Here is a 20,945-nt window from a genome sequence, read left to right on the forward strand (position 1 = left end):
CCCTTTGTTTTGAAGCCCATACAAAGCTCCGGTGCCACCAATTCCCTTCAGAAGTCACATAATTAGTGAAATGACGCCCACCTGTGTGCAATCTAAGTGTCACATGACCTGTCATTACATAGACACACCTTTGTGAAAGGCCCCCGAGGCCCCAACACCTAAGCAAGAGGCACCGCTAACCAAACACGGCCATGAAGACCAAGGAACTCTCCAGACAAGGAAGGGACAATGTTGGTGAGAAGTACAAGTCAGGGTCGGGTTATAAAAAAATCTCCAAATCTTTGATGATCCCTCGGAGCGCCATCCAATCTATCATCACCAAATGGAAAGAACATGGCACAACAGCAAACCTGCCAAGAGACGGCCGCACACCAAAACTCACGGACCGGGCAAGGAGGGCATTAATCAGAGAAGAGCACAGAGACCTAAGGTAACCCTGGAGGAGCTGCAGAGTTCCACAGCAGAGACTGGAGTATCTGTACATAGGGCGACAATAAGCCGTACGCTCCATAGAGTTGGGCTTTATGGGGGAGTGGCCAGAAGAAAGACATTACTTTCAGCAAAAAACAAAATGGCGCGTTTTGAGTTTGTGAAAAGGCATGTGGGAGACTCCCAAAATGTATAGAGGAAGGTGCTCTGGTCTGATGAGACTAAAATTGAACTTTTTAGCCATCAAAGAAAATTTTATGTCTGGCGCAAACCCAACACATCACATGACCCAAAGAACACCATCCCCACTGTGAAACACGGTGGTGGCAGCATCATGCTGTGGGGATGTTTTTCAGCAGTCAGGACTGGGAAACTGGTCGGGGTTGAGGGAAAGATGGATGGTGCTAAATACAGGGATATTCTTGAGCGAAACCTGTAGCACTCTGTGTGTGATTTGAGGCGAGGACGGAGGTTCACCTTCCAGCAGGACAATCACCCCAAACACACTGATAAAGCAACACTTAAGGGGAAACATGTAAATGTGTTGGAATGGCCTACTGAGGGGGGGGGGGGGTGACACTATATTTTTTTGCACCAGTGCCACCTGCCAGTGCAAATTAGTGCCACTTGCCGTCCAGTGCCATCTTCCAATGCCACCTGCCAGTGCCAACAGTGCCACCATCCAGTGCCAATTAGTGCCACCTTCCATCCAGTGCCATCTGTCAATTCCACCTGCCAGTGCCAATACCAGTGCCACCATCCAGTGCCAATTAGTGCCACCTTCCATCCAGTGCCACCTACCAGTGCCAACTAAAGCCATCAGTGCCACCTGCCAATGCCAACCAGTGCCATCTGCCAGTGCTAACTATTGCCATCCAGAGACAATTAGTGCCACCTGCCAGTCAGTGCCACTTGCCAGTGTCACCTGTTAGTGCCACCTGCCAGTGCCACGTGCCAATCAGTGCCATCTGCCAGTGCCAATCAGTGCCACCTGCCAGTGCCAATAAGTGCCACCTGCCACTCAGTGCCATCTGCTGGTACCATCTTTCAGTGCCATCCAGTGCAACCTGCCAGTGCCAATAAGTGCCACCTGCCAATCAGTGCCTTTTGCTAGTGCCATCTTCCAGTGCCAAGAGCCAGTGCCACCAAAAGAATTAAAAAAATCGGCATCATATATCGGCCATCGGCCGCCCAGATTTCTAAATATTGGCATCGGGCAGAGAAAAACCCACGTCGGTCTACCTCTACATAAGACCCTACTGAACACAACTAGCTCAGAATCTGCAGCAGAGCTTGATAAAAAAAATAAATCCTTTCGATGTACATAGTTTGCTTGACGGCAATTTCTCCGCTTGCTGGACTTTCCCGGCACGCTGACAAAACCCTGCGCTCTCCGCAGCCTTTGGAAGGGATGACGTGACGGTACAGCTCATTAGTATTCTCTCTTTACAGAATGCAGGTAAAGCGGCTTGGAGGAGACCTATTTGTCCCCATGGCGTAGAATGCTCTGTTCTTAACGTATAAAGAAAGAAATGCCATTTAAGTGAGCCAATCAGCACATTGCACTGCTGACCTCCAACACCGAACACAATGTTCTCTGCGTAAAAAATACAGCCGCCGACTTGGCAGTTGGCTTCCACAAATGAATCTCAGTGAGGACGAGGATAAAAGCAGTAAGACAAGTTCAGGCGGATCAGCTATTTCCAACCAGGGGTTAGCGAGGGCTTCCTTGAGCCGCGGCTAACTGCGCCTTCCATCTGATGGTGCCTGCAGGGTGGGTGTGGCTTGGCGATGGCAGCAAGAAGATAGCACCTTGTGTGAACTCTACCAGGCGCTCTCAGGGCCGTTTGAAGGAATTTGGGGGCCCCAAGCAAAATGGGGGCCCCCCCAAGCACCCCCCCCCGCACGCAAAGCCTACGTTAGCGCTACACGAATTTTAACACCCATGTTCTTACTCCTCCCCCCTCTCCCTAGTCCTATTGGGGTAGATTCAGTAAGCAATTGCATCTGCGTATCCATAGATACGCAGCGCAATTGCATAGTTGCGCCGGCGTAACGACTTTTCTGTATTCAGAAAGCTTGTTACGCCGACTGCAGCCTAAGATATGACTGGCATAAGGCTCTTATGCCGTCGTATCGTAGGCTGCATTCTTACGATGGCCGCTAGGTGGCGTTCCCGTAGTGGTCAGCGTAGAGTATGCAAATTGCATACCAACGCCGATTCACAACCGTACGCGCGCCCGGCGTACGCATTTTACGTTGTTTGCGTTCGTCGGTTTCTACGTAAGGCTGCCCATGCTATTAGCACGGGCAGCCAATGCTACGTATACCCGTCGTTCCCGCGTCGCGATTTTTTTAAAATTACGTTGTTTGCGTAAGTGAATCGTGAATGGCGCTGGACGCCGTTCACGTTGAAGCAAATGACGTCCTTGCGACGTCATTTACCGCAATGCACGTTGGGAAAGTTTCCCGATGGAGCGTGCGCACTACGTTCGGCGCGGGAACGTGCCTAACAAATGATCCATGCCCCCTACGGGATCATTTAAATTACGCGCGCTTACGCCGGCTATTTTTACGGAGCGCCCACGCAAATTACGGTGCTACTGCTTCGTGAATGAAGCGTAGCGCAGGTAATTTACGGAGGCGTAGCGTAAAAACGATACGCTGCGCCTCCGTAAGTGGGCTCAAATGTACCTGAATCTAGGCCATTGTTTTTCTATTCTCACCTCCCCTTCTTCCCTGTAGGCCGTCGCTGTAGCGTGGCCGAGCTCCTCTTCCTCCTGTCAGTCAGGTGTTCTATCATTATGGGTCCCCAGTTCCCAATCAGATAGTGCCCGGGCCGGGTACCGCGCGTGGTACAGGAGATTCAGTTTCCTGTGTTCCTGGCTGGACTGAAAGGAAGTGAGCACTCAGTGTGCACTTCCTGTCAGTCCGGCCAGGAACAGGAAACTGAATCTCCTGTACCACGCACGGTACCCGGCCGGACTCCAGGAGGAAGGAAGAGGCGCTCGGCCACGCTACAGCCTGGGAAAAGGAAATTGGGGGCCCCAGGCCAGCTCTGGGCCCCAAGCAATTGATTGTTTTGCCTGTCCTGTAGCGACGGGCCTGGGCGCCCTTGTCTCTTGCATCTATTACAGCAGTACAGCAAACCCGTTCCAGACCCACTACGATGCATTTCCGTCTCTTCTCCAGACCTGATCCCCTGGCCCTGCTGGAGAAATGATCACAACTGTAGCCTTTCTCCCGGGATCCTGCCTGGACTGCTTGACCCTTGCTGGACCTGCACCTGCTGTTCCTGCTGAAATAATACGTTAAGCCAGCCATAGACAGTTCCAATCTTAGCTGGGTTCAAGCAGGATCCGGATGAGATTCAAACCATGTATGGGCAGGCTAAATGTACCAAAGATGATCGATCGACTTGAGTACAACCAGTCTATCGCTAGCCACTGGCTTCCTGAGCCCCCCCTCACCGGGAGAACACAATGGTGTGTGGTTGCAGGAAATAAATTTGCTCTTTCTATGGCCAGCCTTGCCCACCTAGAGCAACCTGTTTAACCACTTAAGACCCGGACCTTTAGACAGCTAAAGGACCTGGTCAGTTTTTGCGATTCGGCACTGCGTCGCTTTAACAGACAATTGCGCGGTCGTGTGACGTGGCTCCCAAACAAAATTTGGCTATCTTTTTTCCCTACAAATAGAGCTTTCTTTTGGTGGTATTTGATCACCTCTGCAGTTTTTATTTTTTGCGCTATAAACAAAAATAAAGTGACAATTTTTAAAAAAAAATCTATATTTTTTACATTTTTCTGTAATAAATATCCCCCAAAAATATATAAAACATTATTTTTTTCCTCAGTTTAGGCCGATACGTATTCTTCTACCAATTTTTTTGATTAAAAAAAAAAAATCGCAATAAGCGTTTATCGGTTGGTTTGCGCAACATTTATAGCGTTTACAAAATAGGGGATAGCTTTATTGCATTTTTATTTTTTGTACTACTAATGGTGGCGATCAGCGATTTTTTTCGTGACTGCGACATTATGGCGGACACTTTGGACAATTTTGACACATTTTTGGGACCATTGTCATTTTCACTGCAAACAATGCATTTAAAGTGCATTGTTTACTGTGAAAATGACAATTGCCGTTTGGGAGTTAGCCACAGGGGGCACTGTAGGGGTTATGTGAGACCTAATATGTGTTTCTAACTGTAGGGGGGTGTGGCTGTAGGTGTGACATCATCGATTGTGTATCCCTATAAAAGGGAACACACGATCGATGACGACGCCACAGTGAAGAACGGGGAAGCTGTGTTTACACACACCTCTCCCCGTTCTTCAGCTCCGGGGACTCCAGCGGCGATCGAGTCCGCGGGTGCCGGAGCTTTGGACCGGGTCGCGGGCGCGCGGCCCACGGCTGGGTACTAGCACAGGACGTACCGATACGTGCATGTGCCCAGCCGTGACATTCTGCCAACATAAATGTGCAGGAGGTGGTCCTTAAGTGGTTAAAGCGTATCTCCGCCGAAAAAAAAAAAAATTAAAAGCCAGCAGCTACAAATACTGCAACTGCTGACTTATAATATTAGGGCACTTACCTGTCCTGGAGTCCAGCGCCGTCGGCAGCAGAGGACGAGCGATCGCTCGTCACTCTGCTGCCCCCACCGCCATCCTCGGTGAGGGAATTACTGGTTCCTGTTGTGTTCTGGGAGCCGAGTGTTTCCTAGAACACAACGGGCGGGGGTGGGAAGTGACGTAGTACCCGCAGAGTCTCCGCAAAGAGGACTCCCGGAAGTGGGTGCAAATACCTGTCTCCTCCCCCCTGAAAGGTGTCAAATGTGACACCAGAGGGTTCCGATGAGCGGAAGTTCCACTATAGGGTCAATCAACAGCATCAGTGACCCTGGGTCATGTGACCGAGATGTCAGGGTCATGTGACAGTGCTCAGGCACAGCTATTAGATGCCAGGCCCAAGCATCGTCGCAGAGGAGCAGGTAAAATTCTCCTCCATACCTGGAAGCATGCAAAAGAGCAAGGAGCGGGGAGGGGAAAACAGGCTGGATTCACGCGTTTGCGGTGCAAATTCTGCAAAAAGGCGACTCCTCTCCATTGTACAGTGGAAGCTCGGATTGCGAGTAACGCGGTTAACGAGTGTTTCGCAATACGAGCGCAGTATTTTTAATTTTTTTTAATCCTAACTTGGGTTGCGAGTGTTGTCTCGCAACACGAGTAGGATTCAAGCAGTACCGCGTTTGGCCTGAGGTGGGGGGGGATGGGTGAGCCGAGCGGAGCCGTTCGGAAATACTACCTTCCCGAGGTCAGTCCTCAGGCCTTTTAGTGTGTTTGAGAGCCTCTCCGACACCCCTCCTTACCTCTGGCCACACGCGGTATTGCATGCCATTGAAGTCAATGCGGAACAAATTATTTTCATTTTCATTGACTTCAATGGGGAAACTCGCTTTGATATGCGAGTGCTTTGGATTATTTGCATTGTCCTGGAACGCATTATGCTCGTAATCCAAGGTTCCACTGTATCTGCGGATCAGCAGAGCAGGCAGACGGAATGCATCTGCGAATCAGAAGATTATGTGCCTGCAATGCCCAGAAAACACAATTTTTTTTTGGATATATATATATATATATATATATATATATATATATATATATATATATATATATAAACACACACACACACACAGTGGAACCTCGGATTGCGAGCAACGCGGTTAACGAGCGTTTCGCAATACGAGCGCTGTATTTTTTTGAATCCTAACTCGGTTTGCGAGTGTTGTCTCGCAAAACAAGCAGAATTCAAGCCAAAGCGGTGTGCAGTACCTGAGGTGGGGGGGCGGAGATGATCGGAAAGACTCGGAAATACGCCGTTCCCGAGCCTTTCCGATGTTTGCAGAGGTCAGCTGAGCTGTCCTCGGGCCTTTTGGTGTGTTCCCAAGGCTCTCCGGCACCCCCCCTTACCTCTGGCCACATGCGGTATTGCATGCCATTGAAGTCAATGCGGAACAAATTATTTTCATTTCCATTGACTTCAATGGGGAAACTCGCTTTGATATGCAAGCACTTTGGATTATTAGCATTCTCCTGGAACGCATTATGCTCGTAATCCGAGGGTCCACTGTATCTGCGGATCAGCTGAGCAGGGAGAGGTGTAGTGAGGAGGGGGGGGGGGGGGGGGAGGGATTCTTGCTCCCAACGGAACGCATCTGCGAATCAGAAGATTATGTGCCTGCAATTCGCACTGCAATGCCCAGAAAACGCACACTTTTTTGGGCAAGATCTATATATATATATATATATATATATATATATATATATATATATATATATATATATATATATATATATATATATATATATACACATACATATACACACACATACACACACAGTGGAACCTCGGATTGCGAGTAACACGGTTAACAAGCGTTTCGCAATGCGAGCGTTGTATTTTTTTAAAATCCTAACTCGGTTTGCGAGTGTTGTCTCGCAAAACAAGCAGAATTCAAGCCAAAACAGTATGCAGTACCGCGTTTGGCCTGAGGTGGGGGGGCGCAGGAGCTGAGCAGAGCCGAACGGCACCGATCGTATCGATCGGTGCAGTAAGGAAAAGATCGGAAGGACTCGGAAATACGCCGTTCCTGAGGCTTTCCAATGTTTGCCAAGGTCAGCCGAACTGTCCTCGGGCCTGTTCGTGTGTTCCCAAGACTCTCCCGGCGCCCCCCACCTCTGGCCACATGCGGTATCGCATGCCACTGAAGTCAATGCGGAACAAATTATTTTCGTTTCCATTGACTTCTATGGGGAAACTCGCTTTGATATGCGAGTGCTTTGGATTACGAGCGTTCTCCTGGAACGGATTATTCTCGTAATCCGAGGTTCCACTGTATATAGATTGTATATTCACATCGGCCCCTGCCCTCAGGGAGTTTACAATCTAATAGTCAGATTCAGATAGACCGGCTTAATGTTGAGGCGGCGTAGCGTATCGCATATACGATACGCCGCCGTAAATCAGAGAGGCAAGTGCTGTATTCACAAAGCACTTGCCTCCTAAGTTACGGCGGCGTAGCGTAAATGTGCCGACCTAAGCGCGCCTAATTCAAATGTGGAACAGGGGGGCGTGTTTTATGTTAATGACTGGTGACCCGACGTGATTGACGTTTTTTACGAACAGCGCAAGAATCCCAGTGCGCATGTGTCGGATAGAATACCTAAGATACGTCGAACACTGCCTACGACGTGACGTAACTTACGCACAGCCCTATTCGCGTACGACTTACGCAAACGACGTAAAAAGATAGACCTGTTCCGACATCCATACCTTGCATGGGCTGCGCCACCTAGGGAGCAGTTTTATCTTTACGCCGGCGTATCTCTTACGTAAACGGCGTAACTAATTGCGACGGGCGCAAGTACGTTCGTGAATTGGCGTATCTTGCTCATTTGCAAATTCTACGCTGAAATCGACGGAAGCGCCACCTAGCGGCCAGCGTAAATATGCACCCTAAGGCCCCATACACACGAGAGGATCCATCCGCTGAAAAATCTCAGCGGATCGGTTTCAGCGGATAGATCCCCTGGTGTGTACGTTCCAGCGGATATTTATCCGCGGATATTTCCGATTTCCAGCAGATAAAAATTTGTAGACATGCTTACAAATCTATCCGCTGGAATCGGCTCCAGCGGATCGATCCGGTGGTCTGTACAGACTCACCGGATCGATCCGTCCGAACCCATCCCTCGCATGCGTCGTAATGATTCGACGCATGCGTGGATATCCTTATATGACAGCGTCGCGCACGTCGCCGCGTCATCATCGCGGCGACGGCGCGACACGTCACCGCGATGGGAATTCGGCGCGGATTTCAATCCGATGGTGTGTACACTCCATCGGATTAAAATCCGCAGAGGATTTATCCGCGGATACGGTCCGGCGGACCATATCCGCGGATAAAACCTATCGTGTGTACCAGGCCTAAGATACGACGGCGTAGGAGACTTACGCCGCTCGTATCTTAGCCTAATTTAAGCGTATCTGGTTTCCTGAATACGCTTAAATTTACGACGGCGTAGATTCAGAGTTCCGACGGCGTATCTACTGATACGCCGGCGTAACGGTCTCTGAATCTGGCTATAAAGGTCCCCAGCTCACATTCATACATACCAAGGCCAAGTTAGACAGAAGTCAATTAACCTATGAGCATCACTTTGGAGCAATACGACTTCCTTACCACACAGACTGCCCACCCACTGTGGCTCTTGGGAGACGTAGTTCTGGGGGCGTCAATAGGAACTGAGCTCCAAGCAGCTGCCCCTGCAAGAACTTTACAAGCCTGGTGATGACGTTACAAGTAGTATTAAAAGCTGTTCCTGTTGAGGGGCAAAGTAAATCAACTATATTGAGACTGCCTCCCTGTTCTAGAGGGGGTGAGATGGGAGATTTGGGGGGCGGGGGTAATGCCTGGACGTACACTATGAAGGACTGGCCTGGCCGGAGTATCACTATATAAACAAGCTGAGACTGGAGAGTTTGCTCCAGAGTACAGACGAGGGATACAGCGGTATAAAGACGCTCCCTTCCTTCCCATAAACAGAATACAGAGACATCAACGTACCTGCGTAGGTCATGTTTTTTGGATTTCCGTAGGGAGTCCCTGGCTGTACAGGGCTGTAAACAGGATTCATTGTGGAAGACCAAAGTCTCTGCAAAGACATAAATAAGATACACTCGTCAATCAAACATAAGGATCAGATATCTAGAACGGTCATACAGTGCGCAATATGGTTCCTGCACCTATTTTCTGAGCAAAAAAAGCTCTGTTTAAGATAATAAAACATTTTTGAAATTGACTTAAACCACTTAAGACCCGGACCAACATGCAGGTAAAGGACCTAGCACTGCGTCGCTTTAACTGACAATTGCGCGGTCGTGTGACGTGGCTCCCAAACAAAATTAGCGTCCTTTTTTCCCCACAAATAGAGCTTTCTTTTCGTGGCATGCCTCACTGTGTCCATGTGCATTCCTCACTGTGCCCATGCCTCACTGTGTCCATGTGCATTCCTCACTGTGCCCATGACTAGACTGACCTTTAACATGGGAGTCTATGGAAGGGGTGCCCGGCTTTGAAAAATCGGTGCTCCCCAGCCGTAGGTCCCCCAGACAACAAACTTTGCATACTTGTAGAGAAGAAATGGGGCTAAATATGTGCTAAGATGCGGGTTCAGGGGACCTACGACCGCTGGTACCGGGTCCCCAAATTCACCAGAGAAATGACCATTTAACATGGGAGTCTATGGAAGGGATGCCTGATTTTGAAAAATCGGTGCTCCCCAGCCGTAGGTCCCCCAGACAAAAAAACTTTGCACACTTGACTCGAGTATAAGCCTAGGGTGTTCATGTGCATGCCTAACTGTGCCTCACTGTGTCCATGTGCATTCCTCACTGTGCCCATGACTAGACTGACGTTTAACATGGGAGTCTATGGAAGGGGTGCCCGGCTTTGAAAAATTGGTGCTCCCTGGCCGTAGGTCCCCCGGACAAAACATTTTGCACACTTGTAGAGAAGAAATGGGGCTAAATGTGTGCTAAGATCCGGGTCCAGGGGACCTACGATCGGCCGGTACCGGGTCCGCAAATTCACCAGAGAAATTACCATTTAACATTGGAGTCTATGGAAGGGGTGCCTGGGTTTGAAAAAAATTGGTGCTCCCCAGCCGTAGGTCCCCTAGACAACAAACTATGCACACTTGACTCGAGTATAAGCCTAGGGTGTCCATGTGCATGCCTCACTGTGTCCATGTGCATTCCTCAATGTGCCCATGCCTCAACTGACGTTTAACATGGGAGTCTATAGAAGGGGTGCCCGGCTTTGAAAAATCGGTGCTCCCCGGCCGTAGGTCCCCCAGACAACAAACTTTGCACACGTGTAGAGGAAGAGTGGGGCTACATGCACCCGATCTCCCGGTACCGGGTCCCTAAAGTCCGGGAGATCAGGTGCAAAAAGGTGACTCGAGTATAAGCCCAGGGAGGCATTTTCAGCAAAAAAAAAAGTGATGAAAAACTCGGCTTATACTCGAATATAATAAATTATATATATATATATATATATATATATATAATCAGCACACCTCTACTTGTCTTAATAGTTACAGAACAGAACCAAGTCTGTAATCAGGTTCACCGCAACGCTTGCAACCTGTACAGCTAAACCCCCGGAGGGCGCCGCTGTCGCTTTCCCTTCAGCAAAAGTGGCTTTTGTGTTTGAAAAAAAAAAAAAAAGTCTGAGTTATGATAATTACACCAATTTTCTCCACACTATTCAAATATGAGCGCACTCCATCACATCTGAGATTTGCGGTTAATCTGAAATATGGCCGCCGGAAGCCTTGAAGGGTTCCTGTAGCAGTGGCCCTGCGGCCTGCTGATAAGACGCTATCTGTAATGACATCAAAGAGAAGTCTTAATACGATCTGTAGTATGTGACGGAGGAGATAACCGCATAGTCACTTCATCAAACCGCAGGAGCCGGGCTGCGTCCTCGCGCTCATCTCCCGAAGGATCGCCGATCTCATGGAGGTCATCGGAGGACACCGGCGTATAGATGAGACTCTCCCCTCCTGGGGCTTGTCACCCATTAAAAAAAAAAAAATCAGAATCTATTATCAATACCCAAACGCAAAAAAATTATAATCTGAGCCGGCGTTGGGATTTGTGGCCGGGTTTGCCGGAATCCGGCCCGGGGAAAGTGGAAGTGACGGGTCCCCAGACGCCCCGGCATGGAGGATTTTATCTACACAGATTTCTGCCGCTAGACGTCTTTTGTCTTATTTTCTGGGGTGGCTGCCGACAGCTCTCTGCAGCTACAAATCACCGCAGCGAATGGGAAAGCCAATGGATTTCTAACCAATTTACAGCCTAAAAATAAGACCAAAACAACTAGGAAATGGTCATTTTAAACAATAATAAAAAATAAAAAAAAGATGAAAAAAAAAAAAAAAAAAAGGTCAGAGCTCTTCCTTGCTGCGCAGAGCGAGGGGGTAGAAAAAGAAAAGGTGGGTATGAGGAAGGGAGAATTAACCACTTGAGGACCAGGCATTTTCTGGCACCATCACAAAGCCAGCACGGCACCAGAAAGGCGCCATCACGAGGCCAGAAAGGCGCCTTCACGAGGCCAGCACGGCGCCTTCACGAGGCCAGCACGGCACCAGCACGGCGCCATCACGAGGCCAGCACTGCGCCATCACGAGGCCAGCACTGCGCCATCACGAGGCCAGCACTGCGCCATCACGAGGCCAGCACTGCGCCATCACGAGGCCAGCACTGCGCCATCACGAGGCCAGCACTGCGCCATCACGAGGCCAGCACGGCGCCATCACGAGGCCAGCACGGCGCCATCACGAGGCCAGCACGGCGCCATCACGAGGCCAGCACGACGCCATCACTGCACCATCACGAGGCCAGCACTGCACCATCACGAGGCCAGCACTGCACCATCATGAGGCCAGCACGGCGCCATCACGAGGCCAGCACGGCGCCATCACGAGGCCAGCACTGCACCATCACGAGGCCAGCACTGCACCATCACGAGGCCCGTACTGCACCATCACGAGGCCCGAACTGCACCATCACGAGGCCCGTACTGCGCCATCATGAGGCCCGTACTGCTCCATCACGAGGCCCGTACTGCTCCATCACGAGGCCCGTACTGCACCATCACGAGGCCAGAAAGGCGCCATCACGAGGCCATCACGAGGCCAGCACGGCGCCATCACGAGGCCCGTACTGTGCCATCACGAGGCCAGTACGGTGCCATCACGAGGCCAGCACGGCGCCATCACAAGGCCAGCACGGCGCCATCACAAGGCCAGCACGGCGCCATCACAAGGCCCGTACTGCACCATCACGAGGCCAGCACTGGGCGCATACACAGTGGAGCATTGCTGGCGCACACAGTCAGTCAGAAGCAGCGGGTTGATGTCAGCTCAGGTAGGAATAATCCATTTTCACACACACACAGTAATTAAACCATATCCCCTCCCCCCCTTCCTCGGCACAGCGAGTCTCTGAGGTGGCGGTATACCGAAGGGACATAATCTGACTTTCTCCACCTAATCACACATTTTGCTGCTCAGCTCGCTCTGGTTTGCACATTATTATTATTGGTGGGCGCTCCGCTCTGAGGAGGCGAAGGGCGCTCCGCTCTGAGGAGGCGAAGGGCGCTCCGCTCTGAGGAGGCGAAGGGCGCTCCGCTCTGAGGAGGCGAAGGGCGCTCCGCTCTGAGGAGGCGAAGGGCGCTCCGCTCTGAGGAGGCGAAGGGCGCTCCGCTCTGAGGAGGCGAAGGGCGCTCCGCTCTGAGGAGGCGAAGGGCGCTCCGCTCTGAGGAGAGGAAGGGCGCTCCGCTCTGAGGAGAGGAAGGGCGCTCCGCTCTGAGGAGGCGAAGGGCGCTCCGTTCTGAGGAGGCGAAGGGCGCTCCGCTCTGAGGAGGCGAAGGGCGCTCCGCTCTGAGGAGGCGTAGGGCGCTCCGCTCTGAGGAGGCGAAGGGCCGTCCTCCCCTCATCCAGAGAAGATGTGCTCCACATATTTATTACAGAGACAGACGTGAGGAGACCTTACCGGACACTTCTGAGGGTTCCCACCCTTCCTCGGGTGTCCCACACAAAATCATCCACCAATATCAGCCTCAAAGCCAAGATCCGGCCTTGCTTCTCTCCTGGCTTCCTCTGATATCACTGCACCCTGTGAGCTTCCCGCCATGTGCATTAGAAGCTGCAGCAATCAAAGAGCGCCCTCCTCCTTTCCTGTGCGGAAGACATCCAGAATCATCTCCTCAGCTGGACTGTCCCTGGTCTCCACCCCCTTCAGTTCTTTCCATCATGGAGGCTCAGCATGTGGTCCTTACCTCATGCAAATACACTCAGCGGACACTTTATTAGGTACACCTGCTCAGTTGCTTGGTAACACAAATTATTAATCAGCCAATCACATGGCAGCAACTCAATGCATCTAGACGTGTTTAACCTCTTTACTACCGGCCGCCGTCAATTGACGGCGGCAAGATAATGCTGTAGTTCTGGGAGGACGTCACACGACGTCCTCGCCTTGCCGAGCCACTAGGGGACACGCACCCGCCGCGTTACTGGAAACCCGATGGGCGTAATGTCCGCCATTGTACCCGCGATTGCGCAGTAACTGAGCAGGACCGCCGATCTGTGTGTGTAAACACAGAGATCCACGTCCTGTCAGGGAGAGGGGACCGATGGTGTGTCTCTTGTATATAGGGACACCGATCAGTCACCACCCCCAGTCATTCCCCCCACAGTAAGAATCACTCCCTAGGGAACACATTTAACTCCTTGATCGCCCCCTAGTGGTTAACCCCTTCCCTGACAGTCACATGCATACAGTAATCAGTGCATATTTATAGCACTGTTCGCTATATAAATGTGAACGGTCCCAAAACAGTGTCAAAAGCGTCCGGTGTGTCCGCCGCAATATCGCAGTCACGATAAAAATCACTAATCGCCGCCATTACTAGTAAAAAAAAAAAAAATGCTATAAAACTATCCCCTATTTTGTAGCCGCTATAACTTCTACGCAAACCAGTCAATAAACACTTATTGCGATTTTATTTTACCAAAAATATGTAGAAGAATATGTACCGGCCTAAACTGAGGGACACTTTTTTTATATATTTTTGGGGATATTTATTATAGCAAAAAGTTAAAAAAAATTGCTATTTTTTTTTCGAAATTGACGCTCTATTTTTGTTCATAGCGCAAAAAATAAAAACTGCAACTTTTATTCAGCATTAGCTTTGCTTTGATGATACTGCAGGTATGAAATATCCTAGGAAAAAAATTAAACAAACTACCAACATCCAGGCACTACCAGCTTGTAATTATCCCCTTGCCGCCCGCCCTATTGCAAAATGACGGTGGCAAAGTGGTTTCAATATCCTGAGTGGACGTCATATGACGTCCTCAGGAAATTGAGGCGCGCATCGCGGCGATCGTTGTTGCGGGGTGTCAGTCTGACACCCCACAACACCGATCTAGGTAAAGAGTCTCCGACGGGGACTCTTTACCACGTGATCAGCCATGTCCAATCACGGCTGATCATGATGTAAACAAGAGCAGCCGTGATCGGCTTTTCCTCACTCGCGTCTGACAGACACAAGTAGAGGAGAGCCGAATCCCCCCCCCCCCCCCCCCCCCCCCCCCCGAGGATGCCCACACTAGACCACCAGGGATGCCACCTAACCACCAGGGATGCCCACCACCAGATATGCCACCCTAGACCACCAGGAATGCCATCAGTGCCCACAATGGATTCCAATCAGTGCCCACAATGGGCATCACTGATTGGCAGGCATTGTTTGGCACTGATTGGCATCCATCAGTACAAAATATTACAGTACATCCATGCCGCCCATCTGTGCCACCCATCTGTGCCCATCCGTGCCGCCTCATCTGTGCCCATAGGTGCCGCCTATCCGTGTCCATCAGTGCCGCCCCATCTGTGCCCATACGTGCCGCCTCATCTGTGCCCATACGTGCCGCCCATCCGTGTCCATTTGTGCCGCCCCATCCGTGTCCATCTGTGCCGCCCCATCTGTGCCCATACGTGCCGCCTCATCTGTGCCCATACGTGCCGCCCCATCTGTGCCCATACGTGCCGCCCCATCTGTGCCCATACGTGCCGCCCCATCTGTGCCCATACGTGCCGCCTCATTTGTTCCCATCCGAGTCGCCTCATCTTTTCCGTCCCATCTGTGCCCAACCGTGAAGGATAAAACGTACTTATTTACAAAGTTTTGTAACAAACAAAAAAAATAGCATTTGTTTTTCAAAATTTTCGGCCTTTTTTATTTTTTTTTAGCAAAAAATAAAAACTGCAGAGGTGATAAAAAACCACCAAAAGAAAGCTCTATTTGTGGGAACAAAATGATAAAAATTTAGTTTGGGTACAGTGTAGCACGACCGCGCAATTGTCATTCAAAGTGCGACAGCGCTGAAAGCAGAAAATTGGTCTGGGCAGGAAGGAGGGGAAGTGCCCCCCGGTATTGAAGTGGTTAAAGGTTTGTAGCTGAAGGAAGGAGTCATTCAGGTGATTATCCCAGCCGCTCAGACTCTTCCCCCCCCGCTCAGACTCTTTCCCCCCCCCGCTCAGACTCTTTCCCCCCCGCTCAGACTCTTCCCCCCTCGCTCAGGCTCTTCCCCCCCCCCGCTCAGGCTCTTTCCCCCCCGCTCAGGCTCTTTCCCCCCCGCTCAGGCTCTTCCCCCCCGCTCAGGCTCTTCCCCCCCCGCTCAGACTCTTCCCCCCCCCCGCTCAGGCTCTTTCCCCCCCGCTCAGACTCTTCCCCCCCCCGCTCAGACTTTATTTTTTTCTGTCTTACGAGAATTTTCGTGACTTTAACCACTTCAGCCCCGGACCATTTTGTAGCTAAAGGACCGGGCCACTTTTTGCGATTCGGCACGGCGTCACTTTAACTGACAATTGCGCGGACGTGGCTCCCAAACAAAATTGACGTCCTTTTTTCCCCACAAACAGAGCTTTCTTTTGGTGGTATTTGATCACCTCTGCGGTTTTTATTTTTTGCGCTATAAACAAAAATAGAGCGTCAATTTTGAAAAAAATTCAATATTTTTTACTTTTTGCTATAATAAATATCCCCCAAAAAATATATAAAAAAACATTTATTTTCCTCAGTTTAGGCCGATACGTATTCTTCTACATATTTTTGGTAAAAATAAAAAATAAAAATCGCAAAAGGGCGTTTATTGATCGGTTTGCACAAAAGTTATAGCGTTTACAAAATAGGGGATAGTTTTATAGCATTAATTTTTTTTTTTTTTTTACTAGTAATGGCGGCGATCTGCGATTTTTATTGTGACTGCGACATTATAGCGGACACTTCGGACACTTTTGACACATTTTTGGGACCATTATCATTTTTACAGCGATCAGTGCTATAAAAATGCACTGATCACTGTGAAAATTACAACGGCAGGGAAGGGATTAACCACTAGGTGGTGCTGTAGGGGTTAAGTGTTCCCTAAGGAGTGATTCTTACTGTAGGGGGCGTGGCTTGCGGTGACACATCACTGATCGTGTTCCCGATGACAGGGAAGACGATCAGTGACAGTGTCAGCTAGGCAGAGCGAGGAGATGTTGTGTTTACACTGACATCTCCCCATGGCGATCGCGGGTATGCCCACGGCGATCGAGCCTGCGGGAGCGCTCACAGCGGGCGTGGGTGCGCGCAACAACCGCTTCTTAAAGGGGACGTACAGGTACTCTCCTTTGCCTGCCCGTGCCATGCTGCAGACATATATCTGCGTGCGGAAAGCGGCTAATAATCTATTTAAATTCTACTTGCGACAATTAAGTGAAAAAAGTCGTACGATATTCGGATCGTGTGTACGGAGAATTAAGCTTTGACAATAAAACCTGGAAGCCGATTGGTTCCTATGCAGAGCGGCACCAGATTTCGTACTCTCCAGTTTTAGTAAATAAATCCCACAGAGCGACAATCCAAAGAGACGCACAAACCAGAGCGACAATCCAAAGAGACGCACAAACCAGAGCGACAATCCAAAGAGACGCACAATCCACAGAGACACACAAACCCGAGCGACAAGCCAAAGAGACGCACAAACCAGAGCGACAAGCCAAAGAGACGCACAAACCAGAGCGACAAGCCAAAGAGACACACAAACCAGAGCGACAAGCCAAAGAGACACACAAACCAAAGTGACAAGCCAAAGAGACGCACAAACCCGAGTGACAATCCAAAGAGACACACAAACCCGAGTGACAATCCAAAGAGACACACAAACCCGAGTGACAATCCAAAGAGACACACAAACCCGAGTGACAATCCAAAGAGACACACAAACCCGAGTGACAATCCAAAGAGACACACAAACCCAAGTGACAATCCAAAGAGACGCACAAACCAGAGTGACAATCCAAAAAGACGCACAAACCAAAGAGACACACAAACCTGAGCGACAATCCAAAGAGACACACAAACCAGAGCAACAATCCAAAGAGACACACAAACCTGAGCGACAATCCAAAGAGACACACAAACCAGAGCAACAATCCAAAGAGACACACAAACCTGAGCGACAATCCAAAGAGACACACAAACCTGAGCGACAATCCAAAGAGACACACAAACCAGAGCGACAATCCAAAGAGAAACACAAACCTGAGCGACAATCCAAAGAGACACACAAACCAGAGCAACAATTCAAAGAGACACACAAACCCGAGTGACAATCCAAAGAGACACACAATCCAAAGAGACGCACAAACCAGAGCGACAAGCCAAAGAGACACACAATCCAAAGAGACACACAATCCAAAGAGACACACAATCCAAAGAGACAATCCAAAGAGACACACAAACCAGAGCGACAATCCAAAGAGACACACAAACCAGAGCGACAATCCAAAGAGACACACAAACCAGAGCGACAATCCAAAGAGACACACAAACCAGAGCGACAAGCCAAAGAGACACACAAACCAGAGCGGCAATCCAAAGAGACACACAAACCTGAGCGACAATCCAAAGAGACACACAAACCTGAGCGACAATCCAAAGAGACACACAATCCAAAGAGACGCACAAACCAGAGCGACAAGCCAAAGAGACACACAATCCAAAGAGACACACAAACCAGAGCGACAAGCCAAAGAGACACACAATCCAAAGAGACACACAAACCCGAGTGACAATCCAAAGAGACACACAAACCAGAGCGACAATCCAACGAGACGCACAAACCAGAGCGACAAGCCAAAGAGACACACAAACCAGAGCAACAAGCCAAAGAGACACACAATCCAAAGAGACACACAAGCCAAAGTGACAAGCCAAAGAGACGCACAAACCCGAGTGACAATCCAAAGAGACGCACAAACCCGAGTGACAATCCAAAGAGACGCACAAACCCAAGTGACAATCCAAAGAGACGCACAAACCAAAGAGACACACAAACCTGAGCGACAATCCAAAGAGACACACAAACCAGAGCAACAATCCAAAGAGACACACAAACCAGAGCAACAATCCAAAGAGACACACAAACCAGAGCAACAATCCAAAGAGACACACAAACCTGAGCGACAATCCAAAGAGACACACAAACCCGAGTGACAATCCAAAGAGACGCACAAACCCAAGTGACAATCCAAAGAGACGCACAAACCAGAGCAACAATCCAAAGAGACACACAAACCTGAGCGACAATCCAAAGAGACACACAAACCCGAGTGACAATCCAAAGAGACGCACAAACCCGAGCGACAATCCAAAGAGACGCACAAACCAGAGCGACAAGCCAAAGAGACGCACAAACCAGAGCGACAAGCCAAAGAGACACACAAACCAGAGCGACAAGCCAAAGAGACACACAATCCAAAGAGACACACAAACCAAAGTGACAAGCCAAAGAGACGCACAAACCCGAGTGACAATCCAAAGAGACACACAAACCCGAGTGACAATCCAAAGAGACACACAAACCCGAGTGACAATCCAAAGAGACACACAAACCCGAGTGACAATCCAAAGAGACACACAAACCCGAGTGACAATCCAAAGAGACGCACAAACCAGAGTGACAATCCAAAAAGACGCACAAACCAAAGAGACACACAAACCTGAGCGACAATCCAAAGAGACACACAAACCAGAGCAACAATCCAAAGAGACACACAAACCAGAGCAACAATCCAAAGAGACACACAAACCTGAGCGACAATCCAAAGAGACACACAAACCAGAGCAACAATCCAAAGAGACACACAAACCTGAGCGACAATCCAAAGAGACACACAAACCTGAGCGACAATCCAAAGAGACACACAAACCTGAGCGACAATCCAAAGAGACACACAAACCTGAGCGACAATCCAAAGAGACACACAAACCTGAGCGACAATCCAAAGAGACACACAAACCAGAGCAACAATCCAAAGAGACACACAAACCTGAGCGACAATCCAAAGAGACACACAAACCTGAGCGACAATCCAAAGAGACACACAAACCTGAGCGACAATCCAAAGAGACACACAAACCTGAGCGACAATCCAAAGAGACACACAAACCAGAGCGACAATCCAAAGAGAAACACAAACCTGAGCGACAATCCAAAGAGACACACAAACCAGAGCAACAATTCAAAGAGACACACAAACCCGAGTGACAATCCAAAGAGACACACAATCCAAAGAGACGCACAAACCAGAGCGACAAGCCAAAGAGACACACAATCCAAAGAGACACACAATCCAAAGAGACAATCCAAAGAGACACACAAACCAGAGCGACAATCCAAAGAGACACACAAACCAGAGCGACAATCCAAAGAGACACACAAACCAGAGCGACAATCCAAAGAGACACACAAACCAGAGCGACAAGCCAAAGAGACACACAAACCAGAGCGGCAATCCAAAGAGACACACAAACCTGAGCGACAATCCAAAGAGACACACAAACCTGAGCGACAATCCAAAGAGACACACAATCCAAAGAGACGCACAAACCAGAGCGACAAGCCAAAGAGACACACAATCCAAAGAGACACACAAACCAGAGCGACAAGCCAAAGAGACACACAATCCAAAGAGACACACAAACCCGAGTGACAATCCAAAGAGACACACAAACCAGAGCGACAATCCAACGAGACGCACAAACCAGAGCGACAAGCCAAAGAGACACACAAACCAGAGCAACAAGCCAAAGAGACACACAATCCAAAGAGACACACAAGCCAAAGTGACAAGCCAAAGAGACGCACAAACCCGAGTGACAATCCAAAGAGACACACAAACCCGAGTGACAATCCAAAGAGACGCACAAACCCAAGTGACAATCCAAAGAGACGCACAAACCAAAGAGACACACAAACCTGAGCGACAATCCAAAGAGACACACAAACCAGAGCAACAATCCAAAGAGACACACAAACCAGAGCAACAATCCAAAGAGACACACAAACCTGAGCGACAATCCAAAGAGACACACAAACCCGAGTGACAATCCAAAGAGACGCACAAACCCAAGTGACAATCCAAAGAGACGCACAAACCAGAGTGACAATCCAAAGAGACGCACAAACCTGAGCGACAATCCAAAGAGACACACAAACCAGAGCAACAATCCAAAGAGACACACAAACCTGAGCGACAATCCAAAGAGACACACAAACCAGAGCAACAATCCAAAGAGACACACAAACCTGAGCGACAATCCAAAGAGACACACAAACCAGAGCAACAATCCAAAGAGACACACAAACCTGAGCGACAATCCAAAGAGACACACAAACCAAATGTCTCTATATAACGGTTCTCTGTGGTAAAATTCTAAATAAATCAAATGTTCAAAATATCCAAAAGAAAACATTAATTTCAATTCAAAAACGACATCATCAGCCTTGTAGGATAAAAGAATTATACCAGTAAGCTTGCATAAG

The 20,945-nt window shown here is 49.4% G+C and overlaps 1 protein-coding gene across 3 annotated transcripts in view; it reads right to left on the bottom strand.

Moving 5' to 3' along the window:
- The window catches only part of FAM168A (family with sequence similarity 168 member A), a 187,295-nt gene that overhangs the window by 73,480 nt on the left and 92,870 nt on the right, over positions 1–20,945 (bottom strand). For all 3 annotated transcript variants that reach the window (XM_040339796.1, XM_040339794.1, XM_040339795.1), the window contains exon 3: positions 9,059–9,146. In XM_040339796.1, coding sequence (XP_040195730.1) covers positions 9,059–9,128 — 70 coding nt within the window. In that variant the 5' untranslated portion in view covers positions 9,129–9,146. The remainder of the gene's footprint in view (positions 1–9,058; positions 9,147–20,945) is intronic.

This window comes from Rana temporaria, chromosome 2, assembly GCF_905171775.1.
Source record: "Rana temporaria chromosome 2, aRanTem1.1, whole genome shotgun sequence".
NCBI classification, from domain to species: domain Eukaryota; kingdom Metazoa; phylum Chordata; class Amphibia; order Anura; family Ranidae; genus Rana; species Rana temporaria.